General features: G+C 48.8%; 2 protein-coding genes across 6 annotated transcripts in view; one reads left to right on the top strand and one right to left on the bottom strand.

Annotated features, from left to right (window-relative positions):
• The window catches only part of Usp32 (Ubiquitin specific protease 32), a 70,240-nt gene extending 62,782 nt beyond the window's left edge, over positions 1 to 7,458 (top strand). For all 3 annotated transcript variants that reach the window (XM_077676153.1, XM_077676154.1, XM_077676152.1), the window contains exon 32: positions 6,408 to 7,458. In XM_077676153.1, coding sequence (XP_077532279.1) covers positions 6,408 to 6,578 — 171 coding nt within the window. In that variant the 3' untranslated portion in view covers positions 6,579 to 7,458. The remainder of the gene's footprint in view (positions 1 to 6,407) is intronic.
• Positions 7,456 to 18,445, bottom strand: part of LOC144144634 (carboxypeptidase D-like) — a 41,982-nt gene continuing 30,992 nt past the window's right edge. For all 3 annotated transcript variants that reach the window (XM_077676155.1, XM_077676156.1, XM_077676157.1), the window contains exons 20-26: positions 17,859 to 18,074; positions 17,467 to 17,531; positions 15,606 to 15,737; positions 13,426 to 13,611; positions 12,845 to 12,947; positions 12,199 to 12,484; positions 7,456 to 11,875 (exon numbers count right to left, since the gene is read on the bottom strand). In XM_077676155.1, the coding sequence (XP_077532281.1) occupies positions 11,866 to 11,875; positions 12,199 to 12,484; positions 12,845 to 12,947; positions 13,426 to 13,611; positions 15,606 to 15,737; positions 17,467 to 17,531; positions 17,859 to 18,074 (998 nt within the window). In that variant the 3' untranslated portion in view covers positions 7,456 to 11,865. The remainder of the gene's footprint in view (positions 11,876 to 12,198; positions 12,485 to 12,844; positions 12,948 to 13,425; positions 13,612 to 15,605; positions 15,738 to 17,466; positions 17,532 to 17,858; positions 18,075 to 18,445) is intronic.

The following is an 18,445-nucleotide window of genomic DNA, read 5'->3' as shown; positions in this document are numbered from 1 at the left end:
CGCGTCAAGAAGTGTTTTATTCAACTCTAATAAACAAAATGAGTATTAGCGAATCCCTTGATTCAATGCGCAACGCTAACGTAGCCCATATCATATCACATTGTTCAGTACACTTCCGAACGCGTTGGTGAGAGGTTAGTCGCTCAAAAGTAAATCGCGCGCAGCCGCTTCCGTCAGCCGCCATCTTGTTTGTTTTGGTATCGCGCGGCAGTGGCCGCTGCCGGTTGCTTCGATGGTTGTCATATGTGTTCTTCCCGCTCAACCCACAGCGAATGGTTATTCCGGGTGCTTATACAAAAGCTTTCCTTTCTTAACATCTACCGCGCATACCGCGAGCGCGTGGTTCTTGCGGGAGCATCGATGATTGATGGTAGAGCCGCGGGGTGGGTTGACGGAAGAGCTTCTCTTTGTGCGTGGCCTCCGCAATCTGCCGCCGGCAGCACCGCCGGCAGCAAATCGCGGAGGCCATTGCTTTGTGATACAATTTTCAAAACGGCGCGCCCCCCTCCCTCTCTCTTTTTTTTTTTTTTTTTTTTTTTTTTTTTTAAGAGATGCAATTTTGGGGGGTCGACCTACATTCGAGTCGACTTACAATCGTGTAGATAAGGTACTTTTGTTTTCAACAATAGTAATACTCTGATGAGGTGCTACATAGCAGTGGGAAATTAGCGCAGAAAGGGGGCTGTTCTGAAGCGCTTTAATGGGTTTTGTTGTTCATTTGCTGGCGTTGTAATGGCTAAAACATCCTTTATGCTGGATTTCTGTTGGAGGCGGTCTCTTAGCCTTCAACCCAGCGTCCAGCCTAATTGTGATTCTTGCGCCATATTCTCCCCCTGGTGAGCCTGGGGAAACATTACTGCGTTGTTATTGCCCTAGCAACGCCACCGCCATGTTGGCCTTGAAGGCGTTATAATTATCATGGCAACAATGCGAGGGGACCCGCCGCGGTGGCTCAGTGGCTAAGGCGTTGCGCTGCTGAGCACGAGGTCGCGGGTTCGATTCCCGGCCGCGGCGGCCGCTTTTCTGATGGAGGCGAAAAGCAAAAACGCCTGTGTGTACGAGATTTTGGCGCACGTTAAAGATCCCCAGGTGGTCAAAATTAATCCGGAGCCCTTCACTACGGCGCGCCTCATCGCCTGCGTTGCGTCGGCACGTTAAACCCCACAATCAATCAATCAACAATGCGAGGGCGCGCAGCTTGCGTGGGGGAGGGAGGAGGTAATGCTCTCCCCTCTCATGCCGGTTGGATTCCTTCCCCCCTCCCCGTCCCTCCCCCATTCCCACCCCGCAACCGCCGCCGCCGCCGCCCCGCTGCCTCCACTGGCAAGCCCCGCTCCGACAGCGCGAAGCCACGCTGCTTGAGCAGTAACAACGGCAGCTCGAACATCACTTGAACACTTTATTCGCGTTACGTGCGCGAACGCGAAGTGCGGCGAGAAACACCGATGACCAATACAACACAGACAAGGTTGTCTGTCATCAAGCACAGCACACGCACGACACAAGTCCTATCCTTCAGCTCAGCTTCACGTACGGCATACGAACAAGGTTCTCACCTTTTGCTAACAGCACTCAAAGAGACTTCGCGCTACGATTCATCCTGGTGTTCTTGGAGTCCCTTTTGCAGCACCATAATGTCCGAGCGAGCACACACGAGCTGCCCCGCATGGCCTCGCCAGGCCTCGCCGTGCGGAAGCAGCAACTGCGGTGACCGTTTTCACGCATGCGTGCCCCCAGTCGCGCCGGAGAGAACCAAAAGAAAAAAAAAAATGAGAAGTGTTTCCCCAGCGCCACTGCCTCTAGGCGCGCAGTAATAGAACCAAAACTAGAAAAAGTAGCATTGGCCTGATATTGTGAGTAAAAGTTCCTCTGTTGTCTGCGGTGGTGCCATTGACCCGGAAGTGATGACGACAACAACACTTGTTGGAGTTGGTTTTCGAACTGTGTATTTACATCGAATACATATAAAGAACGCTTTCACGGCTGTAATGTAACTGAACAAGTAGGTAGAAAAGTGAATGTCATTAGCCGCTACTTTGTGCAGTGCACACCCCCATTGGCAAGGGGCCCTGGCCTCAAGTGGTGGTACCCTTCTCAGCCGGAGCTGGCTAATACCGCTGTCACAGCAAATGTCATTTGCTCTAAATGTGATTATTGCGGCACTACACGAGAGTACGAATGACATTTGAGGCGAATGGTATTTAGCAGGTAAATGAGGTTGGGGAGCTCATTCAGTGGCCAAATGAGTAGCCTCGGCAGCAGTGGCACGTCATTAGACTAGAAAGCTCATTAATAAACCAAAGATTACTGTTTCTAAAAAGTGTCACTAAACTTATATTTTCCCCTGCGTATTGTCTTTCAAATAAAGACAAGTCCTTACAAAAAAAACTTTTTCCCTGCTACCCTGCTACGAATTTCTTGCAGCCTTGTCTCTGCTTGTATCGCTTCAATTTAAAAAAGAATTGTTTTGTTTTAAAAAGCTATTATTTATGAGAACATTCTAGACAACATTTGAACTATAATCCCGCAATTATGCGATCTTGCTAATAGTCACCGCTTTATCAAATGGCATTTGTTTTGCCGTGTGGACCCGCATGGCCAAACTCAATGTCATTAACAGCTAATGTCATTCGCTTTGAGTGACATTAGATTTGCCGTGTGTCGGGGATGCAACTTCGCAATGCCGACAGTGCATAGCACTCTTGAAAACCCAAGGATCCGACCACGAGACCTCGTGTCTCGTGTTTCTCTTCAGTTACCTAAGCTCCGCCTGCAGCGCACACATCAGTCAGCATGTGTGCAGTTCTGATTGATCGGTCATACTGGTAGATATGTCCATGTACTGAGGCTGGCAACTCCCCTGTGAGCTTTAAGCACCCAGTATAACCTTCTCCACCGCAAGAGGAAAATAAAACCTTAAGAATAAAGGAAGGCAAAATACAACCAAACAAGCCACATGCAGCAAACACAGAAGGCATTAGAAGCAGCCCGGTGCACAATGTCGCCAATGCAGCACCTATTTCCATAGACTGGTTTGGCTTGCCAACTTGTAACTGCCCCCTGAACGACCCGTGACTTTCCTCGATAACTACTCTTCCGAGCTCTACAGTGTGATGGCACACGACCGCTTGCTCACTGCCATGAATAAGGCAACCCCAAGGCTGCTGCTCACCTTCAACAAGCAAAACTCAAAAAAGCAGGGGCAAAACTCTGCAGCTCTGCTACCCCCCCCCCGTGTTTCTGGAACCGACGACGCACCTCGTTCAAGCACCAACCGGAATGGGGTATGCCCTACCTACGTTTCATCTGCCGAGATGGCTCGGCGCCTGGTTTCTACGGATTACCAAAAAAATCACAAGCCTGGCGTCCCCCTTTCATTGATCACTGTACCAACTCTTTTCAAATTCCCTGCACCTCTCACCGGGAAGATGCCAACTCATGCCCGCAGGTCAGCCACTTTTGTACAGCTTGCGTCAGAAGTGACCATCAATGGAAACGGGAGCCTGGTCTTGCTCGACGTCATGCCTTTGTTCTCCACTGTGCCTGCATAATGTGTTTTCTGACTGTGCCGCCCTCAGAAATGGTGCTAACTGGAAAATGAACATCCCTCACTGTTGAAGAGCCCGCCACCTACTGAAATTCTGCTTGTCCAGCATGTATTTCTCGTACAAAGAAATGATTTTCAAACAAAAAGGTGGAACCACAGTGGGAGCCTCCGTCTGCATCACAATGGTAAACCGGACCATGGAGCATATAGACTGGAAGGCACTCTTGCTGCGTCCTAAGCCTTTTCTTCACTATGTGGATGATTGTTTTTGTGCCTTCCGTAGGTGGTAACTCAAGACGCCTAATTCCTATTCAAGCCGCCCTACAATTGATGGTTGAGTGTGATTTTGACAGCACCATTCCCTTTTTCGATGTCCAAGTGACGAAAAGAAAAAAAAAAAGCGGAGTCACCCATTCACAGAAAGCTAGCCCACTCCGGTAACTACCATCATTATGATTCCACTCATCCTATCAGCCACAAGGCCTGTGTTACGTGCACTTCACAATCCACAGAGCCAAAAGCTCTTGCTCCGCTGACTCTGAGCACCAGAAAGAAGAGGCCTGCATAATTTTGTACCTGCGAGAAAAAAAGAAGTGCTGCCCAATAAACTTCATTTGAATGGTTCCCTGCTGCACAAAGCAAAAGAGAAGAGGAGCAAAAGAGAAATCCCTGAAATTCCTAGAAATTCTGAACTCTCGGGCATCCGAAACGTGAACCAGTTTAATACCTGCAGGGAACCAGCCAGGTGTTGGCCCAAATATTCAAAAAGAAAGGATGCGCATGTGCACAAGCTATTGTGTATTCGACTGTTTTCTTCCCAACCCTAAAGACCGCATATCAAGGACAGGACACCCGGTGTTGTATGCGAGGTTCCATGCATACATTGGCAAGACTAAAAATCTACCAGAATGAATCTAACAGCACCAGAACGAGGTTCAGGGACAAAACCGAGCACAGCGGCGTCACCAAGTTTTGACCACGAAGTTGAGCTTGGCAAATCCTCAAATGCGGAACAAACTGGAGAAGGAGGGTGTGACACACTCGGAGAACAGTAGAGAACCTGCATCATTCCCTCGAAACTAAATTGCATGGCCCATCAATTTTGCGTCGGGATGCTCTTGCTCTTTGCGATTACGCAAGCCTGGATCCATATCACTTCACACACCCGCTCGTGCATACAGCCTTGCTGTACTGACGGAGCGAAGCTTCAGCGCGTGAGAAACTGTCTCTCTTCGCTCTGTGAAGGCCAGGCACATGGTGTTTTCGTATGCAAAGTTTGGCACGGTTGCTGTGCTTGGAAGCAAACTCAGTAGCTCTCTATTTAAGGGCAGCTTGTGGCTTATGCCACCCAATAGTGAAGCAGCGGGGTGCAAACAGCATTGGAGGGACCACCCAGCGGACGAACAATGCCAACAAGTGGGAAATGGTCTTCTCTCCACAAGTGCATCGCTCCACATGCACAGTTTCAACGCTTGCGAGCACAGTTTGCATAGCGTGTAAAAGATGGTGCTGGGCTGCCAGGTGGTACCGTTGTTGTGGCAGCAACTTTAGTGCGAGAATTAAGAGATTAGATACGAAAAGGGGGTCCTGGTACTTCTGAATGACATTGGCAATGCCCATATTCTGAAGCCTGGTAATTCAAGGTGTCTTGTGGATGGGACATCGGGGCAAATTTGCTCTGTTGGAAGCATTTCAGTACAGTTGCCCTCTGTGCCAAGGCCTGCCGTGAGTGGCAGCACAGATGAGTGATCACAGGCAGTGGAGGTCAGCAGCGAAGTTTGCACACGGAAATAGGGGGCGGCAGGGATGGCAGACAACGTGGCCGGTAGTGCATACAAAACAAAATGGGCAACCTTGGTCAGCTGAAGTGTACACTCCCAAATGCTGTCGTCGTCGTTTGTTGTTCAGAGCTCCTTCTCGAGAGAGAGATCAAACTTTATTAGGCAGCTCAAGTCCGAGCCGCGGAGTTATCAGTCCTCGGAGGAATGGGGGTGTTCCACGGTCCTCCGACGGTGGCGGACTTGGCGGAGGTTGCACACAGTTTCAATGTGGGCAGCCAAGAGGGACCGAAAACCTACGGGCAGCAGGGCGGCCCGTAGGTTTTCGGGGGGAGCGGCCCAGCTAGGTCACGAGTAGAAAATATCAGGGGGGAAGGGTTTGATGGAAAGAGATGTGGAAGACGAGGTGGCCCGTACAGTGCCAATATGTGTGCTCATTGTCTGGATGGCCACCGCACACCTGACAGTGCAGGCAGCCTGGTGACATCTGTATGTACTGGAGAAAGAGGTTACAGGGGAGGGACAATGTCTGCGCCTGTCTAATGTATGTAGCGCGTCTTCGTGACATGAATTTAGATGGGGAGGGAAGGGAAGTAGCATTCTTGCTGTATGGGGGTTGCCAAGATGTCTGTTGGTGTCCTAATTGTACGGGAGCACAAGGGCATCCTGTTGTGACAGCTGCCATGGTGCAAAGTGAAAGCATCAAAGAGCATTACACGACAGGTCTGCATGAGAGTGGGGAGCTTCCCGTGCCCAGCAGCCGTGCTTCTGCATAGCAGTATAATTTTGGTGGCATTTGTTGTTGCAAAAAAAAGTGAAAGTTGGGGGGAGGTGTCATGCTTGACCACTGATACATTCGTTATCTGAGTAAACACAGAACAGGTAATTGTGTGGTACCTTTTTTTTTTTCCTTTAACATTGGGGGTTGCCAGAGGCTGTAAATTTTTAAAATTTTTTTTCTTCTCTGATGGCACAATACGGCTGTGCTAGTTATACGAGGGGGCTGGCTATGTGCAAGTGCTCTTGTACGTGTGAATTGCCAGTAAGAGACTATTTTTCTGATGACATCCTTTGTCCCCCAGGAGGTTCAGCTGGACCAGATTGACTCCGACTCTGCGTACATGCTGTTCTACGAGAGGGAAGGCATAAACTACGAGGCGTACATGCCCAACACAGAAGGCAAGGTGCCTGACGCACGAGACATCGACGACGAGTTTGAGAGTGACTTTCGCAAAATGTGCGTGTTGCAGTAGGCATTACAACATGCACGTGCTCCTGCTTTGCTTCCCTCCCTCGAGTTCAGGGAGGACTGCTAGGAGAACGGCGAATTTTTTGCGGTGACATGTTTATAGAGATTGGGCCCTGTTGGTGGTGAAAAGCATAGTAGTGCTAGCTGTAATGATGGCAGCCAAGAGTCCCTTGTTTTCTTTTTTCTTCTTCTCCTTACCGTTTCATTTCTCTTGGCCTGTTTTGCCTTTTTGGAGCAACAACGGCAATGCATTGTGAACAATAGGTGTGCTCCGTCAACACAACTGCCCTGGCCATCTTCTCAGTGGTCTGTGAACTTTGTGACCTACTGTTTGTGCGTGTATGAAAAAATGCATTTGTCAGTGCTCCTTCTTTTTGTAAAAAAACTAAAAGGAATGTAGGATGTACCTTAAAGCTTGCAGCTGTGCTGGTTCATAAAGCTGACAGGAACGTGTTGTGGTTGCGGACTTAAAACTACGAGCAAAGGGCGAGGCACGGCAGTCGTGGCAAGTGCAACACGTGCAGCTGCTGCAAGGAAGGAATCGCTGGCGCGAGAGTCATGCTAGTTGTGTGCTAGGTCATTTTTCTAATCAAAAGTCAGTTTTGAAGCGTTTTTTACATTTTTTTTTAGAGAGTAGCAATGGCATGTTTAATATAAAGAAAACTCGAATGCTTATATATGTACATATATACATACTACTATGAAGAATATACATGAATATGCATATCTGTGCTGCCAGCTCCTGAGGAAGAGCCCACCGAAGTGGCGTGGACTGTATCCTTGTTTTTTATTCTGGCTTTCTTCAACCACTGCTTGGAAGGAAGGCTGCACAGATGCTGTTGTGAGTGAAGATGGAAGTATTAAAATACTCGTTGCCACAGTGACGGTGTTTTGATTCTCTTTATTTCTGCATGATAATGACTAGAGGAGAGTAGTTGCAATCTTTTTGTCCTGATCTGAGCACAGACAGCTTTTTTTGCTTTGTTTTGCACACGAGAGAGAGCGAAAGAGGAATGTCAACAAGTGTTCAACTTTGTGGAAGACATGACGATGACACAAGGGGTGGATACGACTGCGACGTGTGAATCTGAGATGCTGCTAGTACATTTTCAACGTGGTGCCAATTACATTCCTTGCATTCTGTTCATTTGTCACAGCCATAGAGCACAAGCTGAGGCCTAGCTAGCATTTCATTTCCCACATCCGACACCAAGCACTGTTGTGGGAAGCTCTGTCAAGACATTCCGGATACACAGCGCCCAAAAAGGTTCAAACATACACACACTGCCCCACAATAGACTATTTGTAATTACTTGACGCACAATAGTAACCTGGGTAAAACAGACGGGTGGCATTTGAACATGTCTCTCCTTGGCACCGTTCTTGAGCGAACAGCTATGCGAGGCAAATTAAGAGACGGACACTGTTGGGCACTATGCGTAAACTTTGGTCTTCTCAGGATGCGTGTTTGTGTGTGGAAATTCCCTTGTTCATTGCACAACACGAAGGTAGTACAGACAGCTAAGTACGGCTTGAAAGACGTGCAACCTCCCACAACACAACCCAGCCCACACAGTGGGACTCCCAAGTGGTGCAATGTCTCTGCTGTACAAAAACAGGTCACACATGGTTACTTAAAAGTACGATGTCTTGCCGAAAACCACATAAACTCCCGCTGCTAATCTGTTCGACAGCACAAAACTAAAAAAAAGGGGGGGGGGGGGGGGGGAGGAAGGGGGGGCATTGGGCACAGCAATACGGACTCTCTGGCTTTGGCACGGCTTCGCTGGAATTATATTTGGGTGCAGTGTACTTCTGGACATTGTAGAATTTGGGCAAATTTCAGCCTCTGTGTACTACGGTAAATGTAGGGCTGCGGGGAGACGAAATGCAACATCCACTGCCAGGTACATTTTGGCAAATTGCCAAGCAGTTTGGTTGCATATGTGAAATATTTGCTTAACACTTGGTCCAACATTTTCTTCCTGTGGCAAAGTAGGCCAAATAAAGATACTTCACTTGAGTTGTTTTCGATAGTCGTGACTGTAGTAGGTTAATTTTTCAGCCTTTCGGAATTTTGGCAATCCTAGAGATACTGCTTTTTGGTATCCTTGTTGCACCATCCTTAAAACACAGCTTAGCTACATTTTTTAATGCAGGAACTAGTTCTCAGAGTGGCCAAATTTATCTGTCAAAAGAAGCAAAAAACGTATCTAAAGGGCAATCCCCTGAAGCCGAGTGATCGTGCCACGCAAAGCCATGCAGCAACTGGCGCTTTTGCATTGGTTGCCGGAGGTCCAAAGGGTTACTGTTACTGCAAGGAGTCCCGCCAAGTGTAAGCTCTCGCTGTGGAATGCTTCGTGAAGGGGCCATTTTCGTATTGGGGACGCCAAAGCCAAACCCCGGCTTTTCTGCTCCAGCTCGCGCCGTGGAACACCGTGATATATATATGGCGTGCATGTGACGACATAACCACCCTTTCTTGTACATCGCCCTCAGCTTAAGGGGTATCAAATGGCAGAGAAATCCACCGTACGGCTCCTAGGAGTGTGCGCCACGTGACCTCAATGTGATGGTTTGGAGCTTTTGATTGGCTTTCGATCTCAAGCTACAAATGATCTGATATTTGGCGGTTGAGGCGGTGGGATTTCGTTAGGCTCATTGGGCAGCTGACTGCGACTCAAGTTCTAGAGCGGTTCCAGGCACTCTACTTTTATTGCTTTTTATTACACTAGACACGAAAACGCGCCATGCACATGGCAGGCGCACTGAGAGTGCTGCACGGTCGCCGCGCAGACGGCGGCGGCTTCCGCGAATTGGCGCATGCCAGCACAGGTAGCTCGAGCGATAGCTTGTTACCGCTGCACTAAATGGGACTCAAGTCCCTAACAAAGCTGCACATAGGTAGGTTGTGGTTTGTGGGAAAGGAAAAGGAAAGGAAGTGCACTGGGGATATTTTTGAGCTCTGCAGGGAGCTCACCTGCATAAAACTCAGTGTGGGGGGGGGGGGGGGGAAGTAATGATGTGATGGCGAATTGCATTAAAAATCATCTGCACCACTTACAAGAGCGCCAATCGAATATCCATCCGCCGCAGTGCCTACAGGTACGCCTTACATCTGTGGACCTGTAGGCAGACCAGCCAGCTGCTCCCTGCGCGTCTCCCCACCCACTGCGTCGCGTGTCGCTCTCTAGCCGCAGCAGAAATTCACTCGCAGCGCCTGCATCGCGTTCACGGCCGCTTTTTTGGGCGGCTGACGAGATCAGTACACATGGGATTTAGCAAAAACTACGGCCGACACAGAATCGACGGTGCTATGGCAGCTCTGCTCTTCGGTAGAGATTGGCGACTACAAACAGCAATATCCGTCCAACAGTCGCATCCTCTGTGTGAGCGAAGGAGTTGGCCGAGTGGAATCTACCCACGGTGACGTCGGGACCTCCCTAGCATTTCTCTGCTGAAATGCAGCAACACGGCAGCTACAGTGACGTCGGTGCAACCCATCACACCTCCAAAGGAGCCGTTTTTGTTATGGATGCTGGGCGCCGGTTTTTTGCTCAGTGAGCCAGTTTGAGGCTTTCTCTCTAAAAATTGTGGAAATGGTGTTGTCTGGGATGAGAACTCGAAGCTGTTGTGTGAAAAGCAAGCATTTTACCACTACCTATGCGTTGAACGTTGCAGCACCCGCGAATGGAAATGTCTGTTTTTTGCTTCACTTCTGATGAATTGGCAGTACGGGCATTTTGACCACTCTGTGTCCTAGTTCACTGAAATGGTGCACAGCTCATAACACGACTAGGGCTTTGCGGCAGTGGGCTGTTGCTTGTCCCTTAGAGCGCACCCAGCGTCTTTCAGCCTTCCTATACTTGTGGATTTTATGAAGTGGTTCATCGACAGCACAGTATGCAAGTAGCGCGAGATTGTTCCACATATGTTCCACATAAACTAAATACTGTGGTAAGAGCAAAATAGTGCGACAAAGCCAAAGAGCCACCTGCCTTGCCCAACAAGATGATCTGGCTAGGAAAGTTTGCAGTGAAAGAAAAAAAAAAAGCTTAGAGGTGGGTGCAATCACAGTAGTCGTACACTGAAATAAGGCCACTGCACATAGTATTGTTAACTATTTCACTAAAACAATGTAAAAAGGCTTCTTTACGTCTGCACAGACACCGTGTTCAAACAAGCACGATTTTTCTATGTACACACACTCGCACACACAAGCACTGGCACCACTCATTTAACAACGGGGATTTCTTCAGTCTGTGTGAAATATATTAGATGCTATATCACGTGGCACACGATACGGCTGCTCAGGAACGTGGCCCGCCCAAGTACTGTGTTTACTCGGCATATATGCGTATAGATGTGTAAGAAGCTGTGCCACCGGGGTGGCTCCTCCACTTTGCGTCATCACAATGGCCTCTCCTGGTACAATTAAAAACTGGTACGATTGAAAAAGTAGCGATAAAAACGGGTAAAACTTGCAAAACGGGATTACGAAGGGACCCCCGTCGCAATCCGGCCTGAAGGAATCGAAAACTTGCCAGCACTGTAGGCCCACCCACTAGCAACTTCTAAAAATTTGACTCAAACAGAAAGAAAAAGCATTTCACTATCAGTAAGAAAAATGAAACCTATGTCGTTGTTAAACCTAAAATCAGCCCAAAGAAACCCATTCAGTTGTTCATACGATGCCAGTGTGCATCGGTAAGCTTAGTTCCTTAAAGCACTGTCTACCAATTATGATATTGCACACTTTGTGCCCGCACAATGCAAGTCCATCGTCTCTTAGTAGCGAATACATCTCAACAAGCAAAGGAAGTGTCACTGTCTGGCGTACCTATCCCTTCTGGAAGTTCTGCGTCCTGTGTAAGTGGTATGATCGCACAGCGCATTCTACTGTAGTAACTTTCACACCAGAGATCCCCACCTGCACAAGCATCCCAGCAAAGGCACACCTATGCACGCCCTGGGACAAGCCATGCAGTGCAGAGGAGGCATGGATGCGTACACCAACAACTGAGTCCTCCTCTTCCCGAGCTGCCTGTGCAGGTTGAGAAAACGGCAGGCCCCCTTTTCCTCTCAGTGGTAAGTAAGGAAGTGGAGCATGCCGCGAAGTCCCCGAGGTGTCCAGCTGCTCGCACAAGGCTTGTCCAAGTGGAGTGGGCCTTTTGTTTCTGGCTCCTTGCGAACCCCGCTGCTCGGCTCTCTCCGGTAGGCCGATAGCTCCCCGTTGCCAGCAGCAGGACAGGCGACGGGGACCCTTGAGCTTGGCACGCCTTGGACGCACTTCAAATGGACCTGCGATGGCAAGCACAGAATTGCATCGCGCAAGCTTCTGGCTGAGACAGCGCATTGCACACAAAGCTTGCGTCCAAGCCAAGGTCTGTAATAGCCAGCAAAGCTTCCAGAAGCCTTTGTGCCTCAATGCATCATCAGCGCAGCTTCCATAGAAGCCTGTGTATCTAAGACATGGCAGCTGCCAGGCCTTCTGGGTCACCATTCATAGGTTAGAAGACACAGCACAGTGAAAAAAAAAAAAAAAGTCACTGTTTCTCACATTACCGCCCGAGAGATGTAATGGAGCCCCCCATACGGGACTACCATGGGAGATGAATACTCACTTGGCGCTGCTCTTCCAGTTTCGGGTGTTGTAGATCTCGTCCTCGGAGGAGGTGTCGTCGTGGTACTCGGCCGCCTTGAGCAGCTTGCTGTGCACGCCCCCTGCTCCCTGGGCGCCCCCCTTGCGGGGGCCCCCCTTGGGCTGGCCCACCCCGTCGTCGTCCTCGTCGTCGTCAAACAGCGTGCCCCCGTTGCTGTGCACGGGCATGAAGCCCGCCCGCTCGGGCTTGCGCATCACCACCGCGTACAGGCACAGGGCGCTCACCATCACCAGCAGCACCAGGGACCCTGCAAGAGTGGAGGAAGGGGGGCCCATGACCCTAGCGGCATCTTCACAATGCGCAAGCAGGGAAGGATGCATTCCTGGTACTGGCTGCTGGGAATCACCATGGAAATAAAACAGTTTCCGCATCGCATGCCCGCACTTTGAGCTGCTGCCCTTCCGGTTATGCAAGTGCAGGAGGGTGCATTGTGCTGTACCCTTGGTCATGTGCACACATCGCCGCCTGTTGCCTGTCTAACAATAAAAGGGGGCGAGTCTTATCTGGCTATGGGGACATTTTTTTCTGTTTTCCTTTCCTTTCAAGGCAACTGCACCGTGCATGATGGGAGCGCAAAAGAGAGGGCACAAGAAGCACGAATGCGCACCTGTGAGCACCACAAAGACGTGCTTGGGAAGCCCCACAATGACGACGTTCTCTTGCAGGAGGAACTCGACAGTAGCCCCATGGCCAGCGTACACTTCCACAATCTGCACCACGGGAGAAAACACAGGGAGGGGCACAGCGCGTCAAGGAAACGCCTCCATACATACCCCATCTTGCAAAAGGGGGAGGAAGGATACAAATATTTAAGAGTAGATAAGTGAGAAAAGCCATGGCACTTCACAGGGACAGTAAACCTTCAAATGATAGTGCAGCTTTATATGAAGGAACTGTCACAGATCACTGCAATAAGGCTTTGCTCAAGTGAAACATCTATACAAGAAACGTGCAGATCAAATATTTAAAAAAAAAATTGCTTTAGCTAAACAGTGAAGTACTCCATACACTGTTATGGCAACAGTTTTCTTTTTTTTTTCTTTGTAACTCTTTAGTGTAATTGCTGCTTGTGAGGGAGAGTCTTTATTAATCAAAAAACATTGTTCAGGATCGACTGCGGTGTCCCCTCCTATAGACTTATAAAGCCCGGGCATGCGCCAGAAAAGGGGCCACCCCTCCCCACAGTACCTTGGTCATGGGGTAGTAGTCAGGGGCTGTGACCACCACCTGGTAGCTTCCTTGGGCCAGCGGGACCCAGAACTCGCCCAGCTCAGTGCTCAACCGGCGCAGGGGCTGACCCTCGATGCTGATGTTGGCGCCGGGGATGGGGTCCCGGCTGCGCGTGCGCACAAAGCCCACCAGCCCCTGGGTGGCCTGCAAAAGAACACCGCCGCAACGGGCGCCCTTATTCCTCCAGGGTCCCTTCCAACAAAATGTGCGCCACGGTGTCCCAAAAAAAGTGTGTGTCATGACTGACCCGAACACAACACAGTCAAGGAAACTTGTCACGCTGATTTGATTGGTAATCTCCACAGTTTGTAATAAGTGTAATCTTAACATAACGCTTACTGGGGCCACGAAAATATTGGCTACAAGCGTGGCACTACACTATAAACTAGGGGTGTGCAAATACTCAAATATTCAAATATGAATCGAATAGTACCGCTGTGAGTAATTCGATTCGTGAATCAAATATCTACTGTATTCAATGTTTTGAATAGTCGAGTGGATTTTCCGAATGTGCTTGGCTCTGTGAAAGTGAGAGATGTCGGCCTGCACTACTGCTGGTACACTGTGTGCTCGGCAAGTTTCATATAAAGTGCGCTTTCGACAAACGCCTTTGCAGAGGCCGTAAAATTTATCCTTCTGCTTGGAGTACTTTGTGATTAAGGGAAAGAGATCTTTCCTTCACACCGTCACCGTCCACTCTGGCCACCTTTTTGAATATTGCGAGCTAATGTTTACGTTAAGGCAACTTCTGGTAAAGCAAGCTTTTGTTGTTTTTGACGGCGCATGCTGCTTTAAAATCAAAAGAAGTTCTGGCTTCTTTTAAAAGTGTGTGAATATTGTAGTTTCTTCCCCCCCCCCCCCCACACGCAGGGGATTGCACAGGCTTGTGCACAGCGACTGTAGTGCAACCCTTCCTTCCACAACGTATCGTTCACGCTTCATGCTCCCAATGTGCTCCTGAAGAAGTGCCTCCACATGGTCCGTGATTGCGGTTGTGCCGTGTTTTCGCGTCATATTGTTCACCTGCAAAGTGCTTGCTTCAGAGTTATGAGGCGCTGTCTAGTCGTTGTCTACGATTTCAGCACACCAACTCCAGTAAGTAAACAGAATTTACTTTTTCTCCCCAAAATGCGTATTGTGCCTGCTCCATATTCCTGAAGTTCCACTTCGTAGTGGTTCAGAAACTGGACTGCTGCAAAATAGAGCTGGAAAGTGCACTCCTCAGGTTGAAAAAGAATGTCATGACGACCCCCGAACATGTGAAAAAGCTTCTGTTTTTGTACAAGAACTTGTGAAAATTCGATGCCTGTAAAAAAACTTTTATTCGATATTTCATTTGAAACTTACTATTCACTATTCGCACACCTATGCCATAAACCAAACCAACCAAAACAAATGCCATTTGCAGAAACTGCAGCACCACAAAACTAATGCAACCAGCAGGAAGTGTATCACTTCTCTCGTGTCCAGCTTTAAAGAGGCCACAAAGACAAAACGCAAGTTTCGTTCATTCGAAAGATTGCCTCGTTAGAATAACACTGACACCAATTTTAACTCAAACTTCACTAGAATAAGCTGGATAATGAGGAAAATGAAGAATGGGCATGCAACACCCTAGCTACTTTTCCACACTGAACTCATAACATATTATGGGCTGCTCTGCGATTGGCTGAGGCTGACAAAATCCAACGCAACTTGAACAGGGATTATACGCTTGCAGAATAGGCTATTTGTGCTTAAATTTAGTGCACATTTTTCTTTATAGCAGTAACAATGGTACGGTAAAAAAAGGAAGCTACGAACGAACACGTCAACATAAAAGCACCAGTGCGTACGGCACGCACTATGCCGGCCGAAGCTCCGGTGAATAAAGCATCATTTGCTGCTGGACAAGCACTGGGGGCACTATAAAACACCAAACCTTTCGTATAAAATAAACCTGTATTTTGTCTTCATGGCCCCTTTAAATGAATTTAGGGAATGTGGTATCTAACAAATGTTGGAAGGTTTCAATGTGGCCCATCAATTCATGAGATGCAGTGCTCTCGCCACTATAATGAGACACGGGACCTAGTAAGCTCTTGCGAAGGTGTCAGCTTGGCCCATCGATCCACTGGGTGCAGCACCCCCTCACTTACCTGGAGCAGGTAGTTGAGTATGGATTCTTTGTTCTCGGCCCAGAGGGTGGAGAAGTTGGTGAAATTGGGTGCTGGACAGCAGGAGATGAAGGCTGTGGTCTCGTACGTTCCTGCTTCTCTGTAGCTGAAGTCCTGCACAATACGCAACAGACAGATTTAAAAAAAAAATTGCACCATCTCCCCCCGGGGGAACCCTGAGGGGATGCAAAGCCGTGGAGTAGTAGCGTGTTAAATGGTTGTTAGAGTAAAGACACGTGTATTAGCGTATTAAATGTCGTCTTTATTTATCGAGTAGTGGGGAACGTTTTGCGGCTTCTCGTTCTCGAAGCGAGGAATCCGCTGTTCGACGCTGGCGTTTCGAAGCATTGTCACGTTGCCGAACGCCATCTGGATCAGCTACTTGCCGCTGGCGTTTCAAAGCGGCTTCTCGTTCTCGAAGCGAGGAGTCCGCTGCTCGACGCTGCCGTTTACGTTCAGTGTCGCGAGCTCTCCTCTGTGCAGCTATGTCTTCGGAGGTGCTCGCGGTTCTGACAGTGTGCTGGCTGGCGCTAGCTGAAGGTGTGCCAGCCAGTTTGCTGACGGAATCGTTGGCATCCATTTGCAGTCATCGGACGGCGCAGTACCGGAGAAGCAACTGAGCGGAGCGCAGACGGGTTTATTTGCAGAGCAGAGGGAGTGGAGAGGAGGAGCAGCGCGCATGCGCGTGATTGGACAGCTGGTGTGCAGAGGGGAGAGGAGGAGCAGCGCACGCTATACTCATTACAACTCAAGAACAGCACCACCTCATGTAGTGTATCACTCCGCCAAAGCGCCGGACCCATGACATCAGGGCGCGCACGTTTTGAAAGGGGTTTGCTATGAATGCGTGATATCGTATGCCTTGTCTCACGCAGTTTGTTTGTCGTCACTGGAGTCCTTTATAAGCATATTACGTCCAAAAAATCACGGGAACGGCTCACGCCATGTTCAAAATATTCCCAGTAACGCCCTACTTGCGCCGCGCGGAGAAACATCCGGCTACGGTGATAAGGCACAGCGGCAACTTCCGGTGCCGTTCTTAAGTTGTCACCGAGTATAGCGCACAGGTGGTGTGGAGAGGAGGAGGGGAGAGAGAGCAGCGTTATCACAGCTGTTGTAGAGAGGAGGAGAGGTGCGGACGCCGGACGACGGAGGGTCGACTAAGAGATGCTTTGCATCTAAAAGAGGGGGCGGGGTGCAGGCAGAGCAGCACTTGGAATATGTGGTGGCGTGCCTGTGTTCCTGCCACCTGGTATTCTGATACCCATGTTCAGCTACGTCTATCCAACCATATTTGGGAAACCGGTTTTTGATTCAAACACTTACTGAACTGAGAACAAGCCCCCAAATTGAAGCATGAAATGGGCATTTACAGTTATGACGCAGACACTCATTATTTACAAATCTAAACATATATTAGGCTCTGAAAAAAGAACACAAAGGTCTGGCTGAATTTGACACGAGTTTCATACATGGCACTAAGAAGTGTGAGTGCAAAGCAAACAAAAGGCTGATCACTTATCTTATTCCAGAAAAACACTGCCTGAATAATTTCTACTGGTATTAGTTACCTCTTGTGCCATTGATGTCAATTGCCCTGCAGCAAGCATGATAAAAGCTTTCAATCACGCCTGAAACCAGGCTTTTAACAACTCTGGTATCAAGTGCATTTAGTTGAACCCATTCATAGGAAGACTGCCAATTCCTGCACGTCCACTAAACAGGAGCATGAAGATGTTTTAATTCAGAAATAGAGCGCGTATAATGCTACATTCTGGAGATGAATAAACCCGGTTAATGGATTTAAAAAAAATTCATCCAGCACAAAATTACTCAAGCTTACCATGAGAGAACCATTCAAGTGGCCCAAATCTGCTGAGCTGGACAAAATCCCAGTTGATGTGTTGTCTGCAAGAGCATATGAGAAGAATAAAGGAAACATTACAGTTGAACCATGCCTGTGTACGAGATAGAAAACAAAGGATTCACACACATGACACCACTGGGACCTGTAAAAATTTGATTCCGTCAACTCTGACATCAGCATTCACCACAGCATCCTTGTTCTAGCCACTGGTTTGTTCAACTCGACTACGTATTTTGGTTTTCTCCATTCATTCGTGTCAGGGTAGCCCTTGTTTTAGACACCTTGGCACAGGGACGGCACGTGCACATGCAGAGGGGAACGGGTAGAGGGGAAAATGAGGCACAGCTGGCAGGCCCAACTGGACTCACAGCTTCTCTGGCCACAACTGAAGGTGCCCGTGAGCATGTCATCATTGTAGTATGCGTAGGTCTTGGCCAGTTTCGTGAACACCGCCGAGTCCATGGGGCCAGCATCCTTGGGCAGTGCTATCCCCAGGCCTCCCGTGAGAACGGAGAGGGAGGTGACGAAGGGGTACTTCTGGGCCCATTGCTGCATCGCAAGGACCTCCGGACGCATGCTGTTCCCTGCGACGACGACAATGATAGCAGCACACGAAGTCAGCTGAACAGCAGCGCAGGCCCACTCTCACAGGAATCTACTTTACTGAACTAACTGGGAGGAAGCAAGCGGCACTCAAATATTTAAGAAGGGCAGTGCTCCAAGTGCAATAAAGAAGCAATTTGGTGTTGAAAGATTTCGTACGCATTCACTGAAGGACAAAAATGTCTATGAGAGAATCAGAATAGTAGAAAGAATTTCTGTACAGCTGTGCAGTATCAGCTAGAAGGAATACAAGTCTACGGGACAGGCTTCCACCATGCAGTAAACACAAACAGGTTGCTAGTGATGCCAATGGCGAACAAGCAACAAAAGTTTGTCTCGGTGAATAAGCCAA

The sequence above is a fragment of the Haemaphysalis longicornis genome, unplaced genomic scaffold, assembly GCF_048455015.1.
Source record: "Haemaphysalis longicornis isolate Haplotype H1 unplaced genomic scaffold, Haemaphysalis longicornis Haplotype H1 scaffold_7, whole genome shotgun sequence".
NCBI classification, from domain to species: Eukaryota; Metazoa; Arthropoda; class Arachnida; order Ixodida; family Ixodidae; genus Haemaphysalis; species Haemaphysalis longicornis.
The sequence above is the reverse complement of the archived record's forward strand: the minus strand, read 5'-3'. Positions and strand labels throughout refer to the sequence as shown.